Source organism: Palaemon carinicauda, chromosome 6 (assembly GCF_036898095.1).
Source record: "Palaemon carinicauda isolate YSFRI2023 chromosome 6, ASM3689809v2, whole genome shotgun sequence".
Lineage (NCBI taxonomy): Eukaryota > Metazoa > Arthropoda > Malacostraca > Decapoda > Palaemonidae > Palaemon > Palaemon carinicauda.
This window is the reverse complement of record NC_090730.1, coordinates 142,424,091-142,443,787: the sequence shown is the minus strand read 5'-3', so window position 1 is coordinate 142,443,787 and position 19,697 is coordinate 142,424,091. Positions and strand designations below refer to the sequence as shown.

At 45.7% G+C, this 19,697-nt stretch overlaps 1 protein-coding gene across 1 annotated transcript in view; it reads right to left on the bottom strand.

The window, feature by feature from the left end:
• LOC137642689 (GATA zinc finger domain-containing protein 1) overlaps positions 1-19,697 on the bottom strand; it is an 81,909-nt gene that overhangs the window by 25,775 nt on the left and 36,437 nt on the right. Inside the window, exon 3 of the mRNA XM_068375471.1 lies at positions 1,612-1,798. Within this exon, the coding sequence (XP_068231572.1) occupies positions 1,612-1,798 (187 nt within the window). The remainder of the gene's footprint in view (positions 1-1,611; positions 1,799-19,697) is intronic.

Here is a 19,697-nt window from a genome sequence, read left to right as displayed (position 1 = left end):
ACATTCAGCAAACTTTCAAAATATTCCGCCCACCTTTTCCTTGCCTCCTCTCCTTTTAACAACCTTCCATTTCCATCTTTCACTGTCTCTTCAATTCTTGCGCCAACCTTCCTTACTCTCTTCACTTCTTTCCAAAACTTCTTCTTATTCTCTTCATATGACTGACCCAATCCCTGACCCCACCTCAGGTCAGCTGCCCTCTTTGCCTCACGTACCTTGCGCTTTACTTCCACATTATTCTCTCTATATTTTTCATACTTCTCTATACTATTACTCTGCAGCCATTCTTCAAAAGCCCTCTTTTTCTCTTCCACTTTTACCTTCACTCCTTCATTCCACCATTCACTGCCCTTCCTCATGCTGCCTCCAACAACCTTCTTGCCACATACATCACTTGCAATCCCAACAAAATTTTCTTTTACTAACTTCCACTCCTCTAAATTACCAGTTTCTCTCACTCTCACCTCGTCATATGCCATTTTCAACCTTTCCTGATGTTTACTTTTTACCCGCGGTTTTATTAGCTCTTCAATCCTCACTAGCTCCCTTTTACATCCACCTACTCTATTCCCCCACTCTTTTGCTACAACTAATTTTCCTTCCACCAAAAAATGATCAGACATACCGTTAGCCATACCCCTAAACACGTGCACGTCTTTCAATCTTCCAAACATTCTTTTAGTTATCAACACATAATCCATTAATGCCCTTTCTACTACTCTTCCATTTGCCACTCTTACCCATGTATACTTATTTTTATCTTTCTTTTTAAAGAAGCTAGCACTTATTACCATCTCTTGTTCAACACACATGTCTACCAGTCTCTCACCACTCTCATTTTCACCTGGTACGCCATACTTCCCAATGACACCTTCTACCTCTCCAGCGCCCACTCTAGCATTTAAGTCACCCATAACAACTACATAATTCCTTCTACCCAGTCCTTCTACACACCTAGTTAATTCATTCCAGAACTCATTCCTCTCTTCTTCACTTTTCTCACTACCTGGCCCATACGCACTGACAAACGCCCAACATTCCCTACCCAACCTAACCCTTACCCACATTAACCTAGATGATATCTCCTTCCATTCCACTACTTTACCTGTCATCCATTCACTCAGCAATAACGCCACACCCTCATTCGCTCTTCCCCTTTCAATCCCAGACACTCTACCAGACATTTCACCAAACATCCCTTCACCTTTTCCTTTCATCTTTGTCTCACACAAGGCCAATACATCCATCCTTCTACTTCTAAACATACTTCCAATCTCACATCTTTTACTCTCTATCGTACTACATCCACGCACATTCAAACACCCCAAAACTAGAGTGCGGGGAGCAATCACTCTCCCCCCAGCTCCATCTCCCAAGTCAAAAGTGTTAGCCTAGCTGACTGACAGATAGGCAGGCCTTTCCTGCACCCATGTCGGTAGTTATAACTACCTCGTTAACAATTTAATGGCTGTTCCAGCTTGCACTGAACTCATACTCCTATTTAGAGAATAAAGGCTTGTAATTGAATAAGAACAAATACACTAAATAACTAAGTTTTATCATTAGATTAGGAAAATAAACAAAACCAAAATGTAAATGAAAGAGCCAAACCTATGATATATGTAGAGGGATCAAATCCTTCTTCAGGTGGTGGAGATTCTTTGGTTGGTATCAGCCAGGTAAGGACAGCACTCTTCTCACAATACTGGTCTTGTAACAACCCACGAATCTGAGCATAGTATGTTCCTCCATCAACATCTATCAGAGACACTATGTCACCAACTTGGTAATACATATTCTGTAAAAAAAAAAAAATACAAAAATAATCTTTAAAGCAAAAATTTTGTTTATGGATGCAAACCAATATTTATTTTACTAACTAAAGGGCAAATACCACTTTCTAAAGCAAAAATTTTGTTTCATGGATGCTAACCAATATCTATTTTACTAACTAAAGGGCAAATACCACTTTCTGAATCAATCTGAAGGAGTGCAGTGCTGCAGTTAGTTAGTAGAGTGACTTTCCTTGGTTGGGATGCAACCTTTGTCACACATATAAGCTGTAAATTGGAAAGAGTTCTGTATGAAATTAATAATTTTATAATAGGAAACAATTATTATCAGTTAACCCTGGAAACTATTCAAAGGGCACACTGAATACCTCATAGACTGAAAAAATACTTTAAGGTAAAGCATTTGAAAAGTTTAACCCCTTCGCTACGATGACGTTGTTATACGTCAAAAACATGCCAAGTGATACAGATGATGATGTCCAGATACTTCATTATTATCATTATCGTTATCGCTATTATTATTATCATTATTATGATTATGATTATTATTATTATCATTACAAGCTTTAATAACAACCATCATAAGGTTAAAATCACTTGTATATCCTACAAAAGATTATAAGACATGGATGTGTATCACAAACAGTTCACACTCGAGAACTTTCACTAAAAAATCTCCTTCTCTCCCTGATATCAGCCCTGATGGTGACAAATCTCATATATATAGCTTGAGTAGTGGATCTATTGAAATTGTTAACAAGGTAGTTAATGACATGGTGACCATGGACTAGGTATTCCCGCCCACTCTTCGGTCAAAGACTATCGGCTCATGTAATACATTAATACAGCACTTTAAAACTTTGTTATTTGTTGCTACACGTTTACATACCATTCGTCCTTTAAGATAGGGAGAATCATTTATTAGTGGGTAGACAATCCCTTAAAATCCAACTGATTGGTTCTTTTTCTTCCATTGAAAATTCTTTTCTCCATTGTTCCATATGGGAACAAAGGAGATGACCCAGCAGCCTTCTAACAGCCCATCATAAGGATGAGAAGGCTGATAGGGCCAGGTCGATACCTGGTTATGTGCCTGGTACAGTACTTGGTTGATAAAAGAATCTTTCTCTCCCTAAGCAGAGAAGCAGTCTGGAATGAAATACATGGTGCATGATGGCCAAAGGATAGGTATTCATTCCACTATCTTTGCTTCCTTGTAAAAGGTGGATTGGGGAGAACTACTTCTTACAGATCCAGTCTAATAAAAATAGTGCTCCGATCACTGACATATCGACAAATAACCCAAGGTCTGAGAGCATTGCTCTGTGACCTCAATGGGAGTGTGATTTGTGCCTCTAAGTTTGCTTGCCTAAAAGATGGTTAAGAATGTTTTGACTTCACCCCTTCTCTTTGTCCCCAGATTGGTGCTGGAGGTAGAGTAAGATGGAGCCCATGCTGTAGCTGATTTCCGTACGACTCAGCATAATGCCATGTAGCTGGTTCAAACCAGAACGGTGTACCAACAAACTTTGTGGAGAGCCTTACCTCTGCTTCGGAATCGAAACTGAGGCACTTAAGAGTTTGACAGGAAGTGCCACTGCATTTCCCCCGTGTCCCTTATAGACCTAGTGCCAGTCCCCTTTGACGGATTTTGTTAATGCAATATTATCATTATTATTATTATTATCATTATTATTGTCATTATCATCATTATCATTACTTGCTAAGCTACAACCCTAGTTGGTAAAGCAGGATGCTATAAGCCAAAGGGGTCAAACAGGGAAAATAGCCCAGTGAGGAAAGTAAATAAAGAAATAAATAAACTACAAGAGAAGTAATCAACAATTAAAATAAAATATTCTATGAACAGTAACCACATTAAAATGAATCTTTCATATATACACTATAAAAAACTTTAAGAAAACAATAGGAAGAGAAATACGATAGAAGAGTGTGGCCGAGTGTACGCACAAGCAAGAGAACTCTACCGCAAGACAGTGAAAGACCAAGGTACAGAGGCTGACACTATCCAAGACTAGGGAACAGTAGTTTGATTTTGGAGTGTCCTTCTCCTAGAAGAGCTGCTTACAATAGCTAAAGAGTCTCTTCTACCCTTACCATGAGGAAAGTAGCCACTGAATAATTACAGTGCAGTAGTTAGCCCCTTGGGCAAAGAATTGCTTGATAATCTCAACATTGTCAGATGTATGTGTAGGCAAAGGGAAAATGAACCATAACCAGAGAGAAGGATACAATGCAGTACTGTCTGGCCAGTCAAAGGACTTTAACTTATCAACATCGTCGTAAGATCTTGTATAACAAAAGCAACTACTCCTCCCCTCCCACACCCAACTGGGTGTACAAGACATAGATATTGAAAAAGAAAAATGTTATTTTCATTAGTAAAATAAATTTTTGAATATACTTACCCGATGATCATGTAGCTGTCAACTCCGTTGCCCGACAGAAATCTACGGTCGGGATACGCCAGCGATCGCTTATACAGGTGGGGGTGTACTCACCAGCGCCATCTGTGGTCAGGTACTCCAGTACTTCTTGTCAACAAGACCTCAATTTTCTCCTCGGTCCACTGGTTCTCTATGGGGAGGAAGGGCGGGTCATTTAAATCATGATCATCGGGTAAGTATATTCAAAAATTTATTTTACTAATGAAAATAACATTTTTCAATATTAATCTTACCCGATGATCATGTAGCTGATTCACACCCAGGGTGGTGGGTGGAGACCAGTATACATGTTAACAAAGAAGCTAAGTATCCCGTATTTCATTTTTATTAGTTATTCAAAATAACAATAAAAAATAAATAAGTACCTGGTAAGGAAGTCGACTTGAACCATTACTCTGCCTTTAATAAGTACGTCTTCCTTACTGAGCGTAGCGGTCCTCTTAGGATGCTGAACGACTCTTAGGTGCTGAAGTATAAAGGGCTGCAACCCATACTAAAGGACCTCATCACAACCTCTAACCTAGGCGCTTCTCAAGAAAGAATTGACCACCCGCCAAATCAACCAGGATGCGGAAGGCTTCTTAGCCGACCGTACAACCCAAAAACAACAATAAAAGCAATCAAGAGAAAGGTTAAAAAGGTTATGGGATTATGGGAATGTAGTGGCTGAGCCCTCACCTACTACTGCACTCGCTGCTACGAATGGTCCCAGGGTGTAGCAGTTCTCGTAAAGAGACTGGACATCTTTGAGATAGAATGATGCGAACACTGACTTGCTTCTCCAATAGGTTGCATCCATAACACTCTGCAGAGAACGGTTCTGTTTGAAGGCCACTGAAGTAGCCACAGCTCTCACTTCATGTGTCCTTACCTTCAGTAAAGCAAGGTCTTCTTCCTTCATATGAGAATGAGCTTCTCTAATCAGAAGCCTGATGTAGTAAGAAACTGCGTTCTTAGACATTGGTAGCGAAGGCTTCTTAACAGCACACCATAAGGCTTCTGATTGTCCTCGTAAGGGTTTTGACCTTTTCAGATAGTACCTAAGAGCTCTGACTGGGCAAAGTACTCTCTCCAGCTCGTTACCCACCAAGTTGGATAGGCTAGGGATCTCGAACGATTTAGGCCAAGGACGTGAAGGAAGCTCGTTTTTAGCCAAAAAACCGAGCTGCAAGGAACATGTAGCCGTTTCCGATGTGAAACCTATGTTCCTGCTGAAGGCGTGGATCTCACTTACTCTCTTAGCTGTTGCTAGGCATACTAGGAAAAGAGTTTTTAATGTGAGGTCCTTGAAAGAGGCTGATTGGAGCGGTTCAAATCTAGATGACATCAGGAACCTTAGGACCACGTCTAGATTCCAGCCTGGAGTGGACAACCGACGTTCCTTAGAGGTCTCAAAAGACCTAAGGATGTCCTGCAGATCTTTGTTGGAGGAAAGATCCAAGCCTCTGTGGCGGAAAACCGCTGCCAACATACTTCTGTAACCCTTGATCGTAGGAGCTGATAGGGATCTAACGTTCCTTAGATGTAACAGGAAGTCAGCAATCTGGGTTACAGTGGTACTGGTTGAGGAAACTGCATTGGCCTTGCACCAGCTTCTGAAGACTTCCCATTTAGATTGATAGACTCTGAGAGTGGATGTCCTCCTAGCTCTAGCAATCGCTCTGGCTGCCTCCTTCGAAAAGCCTCTAGCTCTTGAGAGTCTTTCGATAGTCTGAAGGCAGTCAGACGAAGAGCGTGGAGGCTTGGGTGTACCTTCTTTACGTGAGGTTGACGCAGAAGGTCCACTCTTAGAGGAAGAGTCCTGGGAACGTCGACCAGCCATTGCAGTACCTCTGTGAACCATTCTCTCGCGGGCCAGAGGGGAGCAACCAACGTCAGCCGTGTCCCTTTGTGAGAGGCGAATTTCTGAAGTACCCTGTTGACAATCTTGAACGGCGGGAATGCATACAGGTCGAGATGGGACCAATCCAGCAGAAAAGCATCCACGTGAACTGCTGCCGGGTCTGGAATCGGAGAACAATACAATGGGAGCCTCTTGGTCATCGAGGTAGCGAACAGATCTATGGTTGGCTGACCCCACAGGGACCAAAGTCTGCTGCAAACATTCTTGTGAAGGGTCCACTCTGTGGGGATGACCTGACCCTTCCGGCTGAGGCGATCTGCCATGACATTCATATCGCCCTGAATGAACCTCGTTACCAGCGGGAGCCTTCGATCTTTTGACCAAATGAGGAGGTCCCTTGCGATCTCGAACAACTTCCTCGAATGAGTCCCCCCCTGCTTGGAGATGTAAGCCAAGGCTGTGGTGTTGTCGGAGTTCACCTCCACCACCTTGTTTAGTTGGAGGGACTTGAAGTTCATTAAGGCCAGATGAACCGCCAACAACTCCTTGCAATTGATGTGGAGTGTTCTTTGCTCCTGATTCCATGTTCCCGAGCATTCCTGTCCGTCCAATGTCGCACCCCAGCCCGAGTCTGATGCGTCCGAGAAGAGATGGTGGTCGGGGGTCTGAACAGCTAACGAAAGACCTTCCTTGAGAAGAATGCTGTTCTTCCACCACGTTAGAGTAGACCTCATCTCTTCGGAAACAGGAATTGAGACCGTCTCTAGCGTCATGTCCTTGATCCAGTGAGCAGCCAGATGATACTGAAGGGGGCGGAGGTGGAGTCTCCCTAACTCGATGAACAGGGCCAGCGATGAAAGTGTCCCTGTTAGACTCATCCACTGCCTTACTGAGCATCGGCTTCTTCTCAGCATGCTCAGGATGCACTCTAGGGCTTGGTTGATCCTTGGGGCCGACGGAAAAGCCCGAAAAGCTCGACTCTGAATCTCCATACCCAGGTAAACAATGGTCTGGGATGGGACGAGCTGGGACTTCTCTAAATTGACCAGGAGGCCCAGTTCCTTGGTCAGATCCATAGTCCATCTGAGATTCTCCAGACAGCGACGACTTGTGGGAGCTCTTAAAAAAGCCAGTCGTCTAAATAGAGGGAGGCTCTGATGTCTGCCAAGTGAAGGAATTTCGCAATATTCCTCATCAGTCGCGTAAACACAAGAGGTGCCGAGCTTAGGCCAAAACACAGGGCTTGGAACTGGTACACAACCTTTCCATAGACGAATCTCAGGAAAGGTTGGGAGTCTGGATGGATGGGGACGTGAAAGTATGCGTCTTTCAGGTCTAACGAGACCATCCAGTCCTCCTGCCTGACCGCTGCTAGGACCGACTTCGTCGTCTCCATAGTGAACGTCTGCTTGGTGACATAAGCATTGAGCGCACTGACGTCCAGCACCGGTCTCCAACCTCCTGTCTTCTTGGCTACCAGGAAGAGACGGTTGTAAAAGCCCGGGGATTGATGGTCCCGGACTATGACCACTGCCTCCTTTTGTAGCAAGAGCGACACCTCTTGTTGCAACGCTAGCCTCTTGTCCTTCTCCTTGTAGTTGGGAGAGAGGTTGATGGGAGATGTAGCTAGAGGGGGATTGCGGCAGAACGGAATTCTGTATCCCTCCCTCAGCCACATCACAGACTGAGCGTCTGCACCTCTGCTCTCCCAAGCTTGCCAGAAGGTCTTGAGTCTGGCTCCTACAGCTGTCTGGAGAGGAGGGCAGTCAAAACTTGCCTCTTGTGGACTTGGAACCCTTCTTGGACTTGCCACGGTGACTGTCTGCACGGGTACCTCCTCTGCTGGAGGTTCTGCCACGAAAGGGCGGGATGAACCTGGAAGCAGGTGTATCAACTGCTAGAGGGCGGTAAGGTTTAGTCACGGAAGGTAAGGTCTTAGCCTTACGTGCAGAAGAAGCCATGAGGTCATGCGTATCCTTCTGGAGAAGAGAGGCAGCCATCCCCTTAATTAACTCCTCCGGAAACAGACACTTGGACAGAGGAGCAAAAAGTAACTCTGACCTCTGGCAAGGGGTGATACCAGCAGATAAGAAGGAGCACAGATGTTCTCTTTTCTTGAGGACCCCTGATACATAAGAAGCCGCAAGCTCGCCAGACCCATCCCTTATTGCCTTGTCCATGCTGGACATGATCAGCATGGCTGAGTCCTTGTCAGAAGGGGCAGTCTTCCTGCTTAAGGCTCCCAGACACCAATCGAGGAAGTTGAATATCTCGAAGGCACGAAAGACTCCCCTTAACATGTGATCAAGATCTGAAGAGGACCAGCAGATCTTCGAACGTCTCATAGCCAACCTGCGGGGAGAGTCAACCAGACTTGAGAAGTCGGCCTGGGCAGAGGCAGGAACCCCCAAGCCAGGTTCCTCTCCCGTGGCATACCAGACGCCCGACTTAGAAGCCAGCTTGGGAGGAGGAAACACAAAAGAGGTCCTTCCCAGTTGCTTCTTGGACTGCAACCAATCCCCCATAACCCTCAAAGCTCTCCTTGAAGATCTGGCAAGAACAAGCTTGGTGAAGGCAGGCGCAGTAGACTGCATGCCCAGAGCAAACTCGGAGGGAGGAGAACGAGGGGTTGCAGACACAAAGTGTTCAGGGTACAACTCTCTGAACAAAGCAAGGACTTTGCGGAAGTCTAAGGAGGGTGGCGAAGACTTGTGTCCTTCAACATCAGAATGAGGATCATCAAGATGAGCAGCTTCATCCTCAGAAGCCTCCTCACCCGACAGTTGAGTTGTAAGAGGCAAAGGCAGAGCAGCAAGCTGAACGGCTGAATCCTGCAGAACGGGTGCATGCGTACCTGCGGATCCATCATCATGCCTCTGCTGGACAGACTGTGAGCTGGCAACAACAAAAGCAGAGGGCCGGTGTGAGGGAGGGTCTGCGGTGGGCTGAGGAGCATGCGGTGTGGTATGCAGAGCATGCTGTGAGGCATGCGGATCATGCTGCATGGCATGCGGCTCATGCTGCATGGTATGCGGCTCATGCTGCATGGCATGCGGCTCATGCTGCATGGGATGAGGCTCATGCTGCATGGTATGAGGCTCATGCTGCATGGAATGCGGCTCATGCTGCATGGAATGCGGAGCATGCTGTAAGGTCTGCAGAGCATGCTGCATGGGCTGAGGAGAATGCCGCATAGTGCTGGAACCCGGCAAATCCCGATGCGGCAGCTCACGCATGTAAGCAGAGGGTGCAGCACGAACATGCGTCTGGCAGTGAGGACTGCGCAACGGTGGAGGAGCTCTCACAGGAGGAGGGGTGTTAACCTTCTCTGCCTGATACTCCTGCATAAAAGCCGCAAGCTGAGACTGCATAGTCTGCAGCATGGACCACTTAGGGTCTACTGTGGTTGGAGCAGAGGCCTGTTGAGGGACCACTCTACCTCTCTTGGGAGGTGTGCAGTCATCAGATGACTGCGGCGAGTCCGAACTGACCCAGTGGCTACACCTGGGCCGTTGGACTAGCTCTGAAGGGACTTTACGCTTGAGCGGTCGTGAGACCTTAGTCCACCGTTTCCTCCTGGAAACCTCTTCCACAGACGAGGAATGTAAGGGCTCATTCGTCTGGGAGTGGAAGGGACGATCCTTAGCAGATACGTCCGCAACCACTGAGGATACATCTGTGCGCCGATCAAGGCCTGCCGAACCCTTTGGTCCTTCGACATTGCTTCTCCCCTGGGCTTGGGAGCTTGCAAGAGGTCCCGGACTGGGAGGACGACTGGCACGCACAGATGTATCCTCATGCGCAACACTGACACTGACACTATGCACAGCACTTGCACTAACACTTCCCACTGCACTCTTCGCTTTCAGCTCTCTGACATCTGCCAAGAGCTGATTGCGGTCACTAACCAACGACTCCACCTTATCACCGAGAGCCTGAATGGCACGCAACATATCAGCCATTGCAGGCTGAGCACTCGTAGCAGGTTCGGGGGTCACCACCACAGGGGAAGGAAAAGGTTGAGGGGCACGGGGAGAGGAAATATCCAAAGAGCGAGAAGAACTCCTCCTATCTCTCTCCTTCTCTAACCTACGAGTATATCTGAGGAATTCATTAAAATAAGAATTCCGAAAGCCCAGCACATTCCCCACATCGATCTTCCAATTGACAGGATTTTCCCCTACAATTGGAACATACGGTGTGAGGATCAACAGAGGCCTTCGGAAGACGCCTATTACAAGTCCTAACACTACATCGCCTGTATTTAGGAACTTGGGAATGGTCAGACATCTTGAATTTTAGAAGTAGTCAAAGGGGGAATTCCAAAGTAAAGCAAAGATCGTTAACCAATGAATCAAATTAATACCAAAAGCTTGCTAAGCTAAGGCTAAAGCTTCCTGTAAAGCGAAGGCTAAATTTCAGAGCAAATACTTCACCAAATCGTGAACAAAAGACTCCAAAATCAACAGCGTATCCATGTAGGTCTTGCCGGTGGCACGACAGAGGAAAAATTGAGGTCTTGTTGACAAGAAGTACTGGAGTACCTGACCACAGATGGCGCTGGTGAGTACACCCCCACCTGTATAAGCGATCGCTGGCGTATCCCGACCGTAGATTTCTGTCGGGCAACGGAGTTGACAGCTACATGATCATCGGGTAAGATTAATATTGAAAAATTTATATTTAACTTTGATGAGGCACTTTTGGGACGAGTCCCCAGAAGCATGAAGTCTCTTGCTCTGAAGGCTGAGTATAGAACAAAATTTCCAGTTAAACATTCTAGAAAGTAGCAATTCAGCTAAGAGGAGTAAGGACTCGAGCTCCCTACTAGTGAACAGCCAGCAGAAAAAGACTTGAGAAGGTTATAAAAGACTTCTGGTGCAATGAACTTGGAAGATATATTGATGGAAAATGGAGAGGTAATATGAACGGCAAAGCATCCCTATACTGACCACGGAAAGCATACCTCTGCATTCTTACCACACTACATCTCAAAACATCGGTCCTCGACTCAGCCTAGGAGAGGCAAGAATGGGCAAGGCCAGGTTAAATAATTCTGGGAGGAAGAAGCTGGTGATAGTCATTGCTGGGATTTGGATAAGGCCAGGGCCTTCCTCAAGGAAGCCAAAGCCAGATAGCACGGCCACCTACCAAGGCTTGGCCACGATATCCCTGGAAAGGCCAAGTACTGTTCTTAGGTTCTGATACATGTCATCCCCTTCGACGTCAACCCTCCTGAAAGGCGTCGTGTAGAACCCCCAAGTCATATCTGTAAAGAAAAGAATGAGCATAATGAAATACAGTAGTGATAAATGGCTAAGCCTTGAAGGGAGAGAGAGGAGACTTCCTCTCTTTACCAGCCAAAAATAAAAAGTGATGTGGTTCACTAAACCATGGGTAGATATAGGTGGCTCGGTAGCCCCCAGCACCCCACCTACCTACCCACTGTAGTGGTTAGGTAGGGTTACCACCTCACACTTAAAATATAATGGCTGCCTTCTAGCTACGCTAAAGGTAATATCCAAATAAATAGTGGAAGGTTTGTTAGTATGGGAACAAACAGCTTTTAGATGTAGCAGGGTGTGCTTCCCCAACAACTTGAATTTTTTATGCAATGGTCGATGACTATTTTTTCCAGAGTTGGCACACAGCTGGCTTATTTTTTAGTTTTTCCTTACACTTCTGGCTTAAATGGCCCTAAATTTGGCAATGATAACATCGCAATGGTGAAGGGATGTATGGTTTCACTTTCAAATATAGCCAACCAGCTTTAATAACATTAGGTAGTCTACATTGATCAAATGTTACAACCAAAGTAGCAAGAGGAACACGTTCTCCAACTCTCTCTCATATTCTAACCACATTCACTACTCCTTGACTTTTCACTTCATCCTCAATTTCTTTTTCCTCTATGTCTAGCAATTCTGGAGAATATATCACATCCCTACTCTGGTTGAAAATTGGGTGCAAAAAGCATTTAACTATCATCCAATGTTAAAAGTGTTTTTAATCTTTCGCTATGTATTGTGGATAGTGTCTCTATCAAGAGATTTCCATTTTCCTGGGGAAGAATTTTTGGCAGCCCTCCACATATATTAACTATTTCCCTATTAGCTTTAAAACATTCACATGCTCATAGCTTCTCTTTTCAAATTCCAAAATAAAAACAATTTTCATAATTCACTTCTTCATAGTGATCATGCTTTTCTATATTTTCCTGTCCTGTCATCATTTCTTACTCTCTCTCTCTCTCTTCTTCTATAATATTTTTTTATAATTATTCTTTACATGACATGAATAAGGTTCTAATGCTACAACATTAGAACCTGAGTTGGAGTTGTCAATACCGAGTTCCATGTTCGTATTTTCCAGGTCACCAGAGGGGTTGGTTTCCAAAGAAGGAGCAAGCCGGCTATTCAGTCCTCCTATCCCAAGTGGCTCAACATGAGAAGAGGTTTCAGCGGGGACCAGTCCTCAATTAGAGAAGGCTGCCTCTCTTTAGGTGAGTGTACACTGGTCAATGGGGGTAGTTACCCCTCCCATCAACAACTCTAATGCCTGGCATCATCCGTTACCTGCAAATATGAAATGGCTTAAAACCGGATCACTGGAGCTCGACTCTTAACTGACTAAGTCTGCACCCGATGGGGTCTGCCAGAGGGTGATGGCGTCTAAATTTGAAGCATATACAAAAAGTGATCAATGTTCTAATAATGGTCAACAAAATTCGGATAGAGCAAGAGGATAAACCGAAATAAAGAAGTAGGCTTATAGAGGTCCAGACTTAGTCTGGTCTCTCAGAATTGGCGTTAGTGGTATGTATGAACCTGCCAAGGTAGATAATCACCCCACCACCATTGCCCACCTCATCACTGAGACTCTCAAGCCCCTCCAAGTGACTAACACAAGCTGACCTATGGTGGAGAGCTTGAGTGTGAAAGTCACAAGCTGGCAAGGAACCACGAGGTGATGAGAGACGATCACCCAAAGGCGAATGACGAGGGCCAGGAGGCAAACATCTGGCATGAGAGGGCAGTGATTGTCAGTCCTTAGAAGGACTGACGAGATGCCTCCTTACCGCAGGGGAAAGAGAATGTCTAGAGCGTCGATGAGAACTGAGCTCCCTGGGCAAGAAAGAATAACGATCCTCATGCGGAACTCGTCAGCGGCGACAAGGTTCCTTCACAGAGGAGACTTGCTCTGAAGGCGTCAGCAGAGAGTTACGATGGTCTCTAGATGGTCTCTAGATGGTGACTAGAATGGGATCTCTAGGGAGAACCCGCAGGGGAGGCTTGTCTCGGACTTTCCTCCTCCACCGAAGGAAGAGTCGGCTCAGCAAGGGGGAAAGCGCAGTCTTTGGCGATGAGTCTGCAGCTGAGTGATGAGTTGTTGCAGTCAGCCCTTCTCCCCGCAAGTAGTAAGGTTGCTGGACAGAAGCTGATAAAAGGAAGTTCTCCCTTCACAACTCAACACCTGGTGGAGGTTAACTCCCTCAGAAGGTAAAAGTTGTCCAACACCTGGAAGCAGACCTCTAGGAAGCGCTCTCTGCTCCCCATCAAGAAGCATTGTTCAAGTTGAAGGTCAGCATTGAGTACTACCTGTGAAACGTAGACGAAGCTAGTTTCTGGGTTCACCCCGAAGGGATCCCCTGACTGGTACACCCGAAGGAACCCAGACTGCCACTGCCCTCATTCATCCGTCTGAGCAAGACCGAAGGAACAGAGGCAGAGAGTGCTGCAGAAACTGAACCACTCTCGGAAAGGACCAAACCCTCATAAGGGAAAGGCTATTGTCAGTGTGCCAAACAGAAGCTGCCACAGGTGCAGGAGAACAGGGCGGTGGCATGGAGGGGGCAGCAAACTTCACAAGAACAATTGGCAATGATCTTACATCGGCTGACTTAGCTGAACAAAGAATTATAGCATCACTAACACTGAGGTAAAAACAAAAAAGAACGAAAGGAAAACTCCCTTGGGAAGACAACCTAATCTGCAGACAGGAAAGGTGTCCCCCAAGAGAATACAAACATACTAAGGGCTGTGCACTCCCTTCGCCTGCTGACATTGTCGAAGGAGAGCAGCATTGTAAGAACTGTAAAAAAAAAAAAAAAAGTCAAATTGCAAACAGTTATTACAGTATCCAAATTAATTACTGACAAGAAAACACATACTGAGAACAACCTAACCCATGGTTGGGAAAGGAGTTTCCTAAAAGGGAAAGGAACAAGCTAAAGACTAAGCACTCCCTCTGCCATTATTAGTGCTGTAGAAAGGTAATCTAAAACCATTTTATTCAAACTTAATTAGCTTCTTCTTAAAAGTTGAATTGAAAACAATTTTATTAAAAAATTAATTAGCTGAAGAAACAACACTCGAGAGAACAATCTAACCCGCGGATTGGAAAGGAGTTGCCTTAGAGGAACAACAAACATACTTCAAATCATGTACTCCCTCTGCTGACTATAATGTAGAGCGAGGGAGAGTGGCGGCATCAGCGAAGAGGAGCAAGACCGAACTCCAGCTCTGGGTAGGCCGCAAGCAGTCTTCCCTCTGAAGAATCGAGAGCGAGCGGCATCAACATCCGAAAAGAAAAGGAGTATTCACATAAGGACAACTTCCCTACTGTGCCGGCCGGGTTGCTGCCGTGGAGGCTAACAGCCTACGGATTATCTGGCAACAAAGGGGAAGAGACTATAAGAGGTTTCTCCGCCCTCGAGTAACACCACACTACACTGACACAAAAACAGAAACACTGTAATGATAAAAGAATTTTTAAATATATATAAAAAATTACATGAATGTACAGTATAAATATATATAAAACACAAGAAAGGAGTAAAAAATAAAGTCAAATGTCCAGACATAAATTTGGGCGGAGAGAGAGACGAACGTCTACTCTCACTGAGCCAAAAGTAAAAAGTGACGATAGAACACAGGTGCGTGAGCAGGGTGGTACGTACTGTACTAACCCCTGCCCCCTCCAATAACTAGCAGTGGGGGTAGTTATCTCAATAAAAGTCTTATGGCTAGTTTCAGCTTTGCTGAAAGTAATTATCCCTATAAACCGCGAAGGGTTTGTAGTAGTGTCGGAACAAACAGGAATTTTGCTTAAACAGGAAGAAAATGATATTTTCATTATAAAATAAATTTTTGAATATACTTACCCGGTGAATATATAAATAGCTGACGTCTCCGACGGCCCGACAGATTCCTAAAAACTCGCGAGCGATCGCCATGAAGGTAGCGGGTGTGCCCACCAGCGCCGACTATCGGCCAGATACCGCATATACTTCTCAACCACTCCAGTTCTTCTCAGTCCGCAGGGTCTCTATCGGGGAGGAAGGGAGGGCCTTTAATATTATATATTCACCGGGTAAGTATATTCAAAAATTTATTTTCTGGGCTCGAACCTGTGCCGCCCAGTGAATAAGCTCCATTTAGCACTTATTCTTAGGTAATTTACTGCTAAATATACCAGAGAAAAAATGTAAAGGAGTGCTAGGTTAACTAGCTCGCTCACCTATTGGTGTCGGTATAAAATTGGGCGTATAATCCAGAGGTCCCGCACTATTTAGATTCATCCACGACAGAAACCCCAATAGAGGAGAGCCGTTCAACCTCACTCGGTACTACTAACAATGCATCCGCTCAGAACCCAACTCCTTTTAGCACGTCTTGTGTGTAACCCGCTTTTTTGTTGTGCTCTCGTTTTTTCGCTTATTTTCTTTGGATTATGGCTTCTTCGTCGGTTTCCCTGGAGACACCGTCTAAGTTAAGTACCAAGCTGTGTTTTGCTGTGTTTTGAGCAACCTAGATCGTCTAATATTTGAATTATAGGAGTGTATTCTCTTCGTTCATACCGATCTTGCTTGATTCCATTTACAGTTGGTACTCCTGTTTTGAGAGCTTTTAGTTTCACTCGCGGTGTTACTATATGTATTATTTTTATTATTAAATTTTATTTGTTATTATGGATATTCATTATTTAGCGTTTAGAACCCTCTTGGTTCAAATTTTGGGCCGATATCATTTACGTATCGTTATGGCTGCCGACCTTCGTGCTAGGCGGCAATGTTATTTTTTAAGCCATCAGGTGTGTCTTTTGTGATTTAATTATTATGTTGCATGCCTTGCCCAAAAAAAAAAAAAAATTTTTATGTGTTTATTTTATATTATCAACGCTATTACTATTATAATGAATATTGTGCTTTTACTCCGTTTGATCTGTCTGGTTGGGGATCGTCAGTTGGTAGCCCAGCTGCTCCGTATCACGTGATTCTCCCCCATGCTCCCCCTCTCGCTAGGTGGGTGGCTAGGCTTCTCTCCCCCTCTCCCCTAGGGGACCGTTGCCTTCCCTCCTTGTAGAGGGGGTAGTTCAGTGTTTATGGACTTTGTCCTCCGGGTGTCCCGGCGGGTTCGGCTCTGTCTAGTCTGGTTGGCCACCGGTCAACAGAGTTGGATCCCGGTGCACCCTATTTTATATTCACTTATCACACTGGTTTATGTTATATGAAACCCTCTGGGTTCCGTTGGCGGTTCTTATCTACAGTTCCGCCCCCCTATTTAATTTATAACAGTTCCTATGATGATTATATGACAGATCACTACCCCGGAGTTCCTATACGAATTGGTTTTGGATACTTTTATTTCCCGGCCCGGGGCTTAGCCTCGCCCCGGGAAATCAGACACCCTGTGTCTTAAATTTTTGTTGTTGCATCCTTTTTTATACTCCCGGCTCGACCGGAATGGATGGCTATACTTTAGTCTTAAGCTAGACTTTTGTTTAGGCCGGGTCCTCCGGACCCGCCCCTACTTAAGTATATTACAGTTAAGCCCTAATCTTGTGTTAGGCTTATGTTAGGCCCGGGTCCTCCGGACCCGCCCCTACTTAAGAGAATTACAGTTTCTCATATACTATTTACTTTAGTCTTAAGCTAGACTTATGTTTAGGCCGGGTCCTCCGGACCCGCCCCTACTTAAGAGAATTACAGTTTCTCATATACTATTTACTTTAGTCTTAAGCTAGACTTATGTTTAGGCCGGGTCCTCCGGACCCGCCCCTACTTAAGAATATTACAGTTAAGCCCTAATCTTGTGTTAGGCTTATGTTAGGCCCGGGTCCTCCGGACCCGCCCCTACTTAAGAGAATTACAGTTTCTCATATACTATTTACTTTAGTCTTAAGCTAGACTTATGTTTAGGCCGGGTCCTCCGGACCCGCCCCTACTTAAGAGAATTACAGTTTCTCATATACTATTTACTTTAGTCTTAAGCTAGACTTAGGTTTAGGCCGGGTCCTCCGGACCCGCCCCTACTTAAGAGAATTACAGTTTCTCATATACTATTTACTTTAGTCTTAAGCTAGACTTATGTTTAGGCCGGGTCCTCCGGACCCGCCCCTACTTAAGAGAATTACAGTTTCTCATATACTATTCTTTTTATAGATGGTGCATTGTCAGACGACAGCCTGTGCAGCTGTTCTACATCAGCCCTGCGGCCATACCGTCTGTCGGTCTCACGCCCTCTGCGGTGTGCAGCTGGAGGACGTCGTGGTATGGCACCCGGATAACTGTGTGGTCTGTTTTGACCTCGTTACCACCCTTGGATCTGACTCGGTGAGTCCCGTTGGCTATGTTGCCTTCTTATTTATCTTACCTTTTTTGGCATACATACACTATTTAGTAAGATATCTATGGTCTTGAAGGACCACTGGGAGTCTGCCCTTTTATAATTCCCACTATTATTTCAGGCATCCCCGGAGCAAAAGTCTGCGGCTCGGGCCACACTGAAAGTGTGGGTTGGTGGTTTTGCCCGGAACGTGAAGTCCAAGCGGTCGTACGTCCTCTCCGAGGACTACTGTTCCCTGATTTACCCCAACGCCAAGTCTTCAGCCGCTGTGGCTAGGCATGTTGCAGCTCCCATCATTGCCCACATTGATGCCACCATAGCGGGGTTTACTGATCCAGAGCAGGATCCGTCGGACGCCCCCGGAGATCTAGAAGACAATGTTGCCTCCATGAACCTTGACGTGGAACCCATGTTATTGGATGATCCAGATACAGGTAGGGTGGTAAGTGAGGCAGGTGTTTCTGGCGCTGAGATTCCTATCCTCAGCCCCTCTCTTTCTTCTTCTTCTGATCGCTCTTCCTTCCATGGTTTTTCTGGGGACCGTGATTCGTCCCAACGATCACACCCGGTTCCCCCCAAGAATAAGTCTAGAACCTTACCTAAAGTTCATAAGCCTCATAAGGCTTCTCATGGTTCTAAACAGAATACAAACCTGTCATCTAAGGCTTCTGGCTCCTCCTCTAAGTCTCGCGACCCGGGAGTTCATTCCGCCACACCTGCTGCTAGCCCGGGCCTTTCCGAATCAGCCATGCTTCGCATCGTGTCGGAGATGCAGGCTAAGTTTGTATCAGAGATACAGTCTAAGATGGACACGATGTTCTCTAACATCGGTCAGAGACTTGGGGCATTAGAGCAAGGTGCTCCGGAGCGGGTCCAAAGCTCTCTCATCCCGGATGCCTCTAAGCTCCCGCAGTTTGCCAAAAACAACCCTTGGCGTATGGCTCTTCATTCCCCGTTCTCAGACGGAATGTTAACTTTGGAGGGTCTTGGCACTCGTCCCCTAGAGGACTTTGAATTCTTTCCTCCTGGTCTGGCATTTCCATTTCATGGTTATGCCAGGCTTACCGAGGAAGCTTTGGTTCGGTTAGACAAGGTCCCCAAGGAGACAGTCATCTTCCCAAAAGAGCAGGCCCAATCTGTGTGGGCCAGATTCCTGAATGACATCGGCTGCACCAACACTATGTTGACGCCTTATAAGAGCTCTTTTACAATGTTCCTAATGGACAAAAACACCGTGACTCCATGTGTCAATAAGGTAGCAGAGCTTGCCTTCCAATATGCTCTGGAGGAGAAGCCCTTGCCTCCCATCCGAGAGGTGGATCCAATCTCCCTCCTTCTTCCTTCAGGCATTGAGTGTTGGGACAACGTCCATACCACATTTACCTCTGGAAAGCTAGCTGCAGACTGTGCTTCGGTAATGTTTAGTGAGCGGCTTCCCCGTCTCCCGGAATCCCTCATTAAACAGGAGTATGATTCTCGCCTACGCGTTGGCCGTACTCTGAACCTGGCCACTTCCACGGAGTCGATAGCCTTGACTTACGATACTGAGAGTATTTTTAAATCTCTCAACAAGGCTACGTTGCAGTCATTATACTACGACCTGTATGACTTCGCTACTGCTAAACGCAAGTGTCGCAAACATGTTCTGGCAGAGGCGACTATTAGGCATGAACCTAATAAGCTGATCCGGTCCTCCTGTTGGGGTTCAAACCTCTTCCCTGAGGACCTTGTAGAGGAAGTCTTGGCGGAGGCCACTAGAGTCAACCAGAGCCTTAAAGCCCGTTGGGGTTTGACTCCTAAACGTAAATCTGACCCTGCAAATTACCAAGCCCGGGGTAGGAAGAAGCTCCGTCCATTTACTTCCACCCAGTTCAGGCAACAGCAGACTGGTTCGCCCATTTTCCGGCTGCCTCTTCCCCCATCTCCTGTTGCCCCGGCACAGCCTTCCACCTCTCAGGCTCCTTCG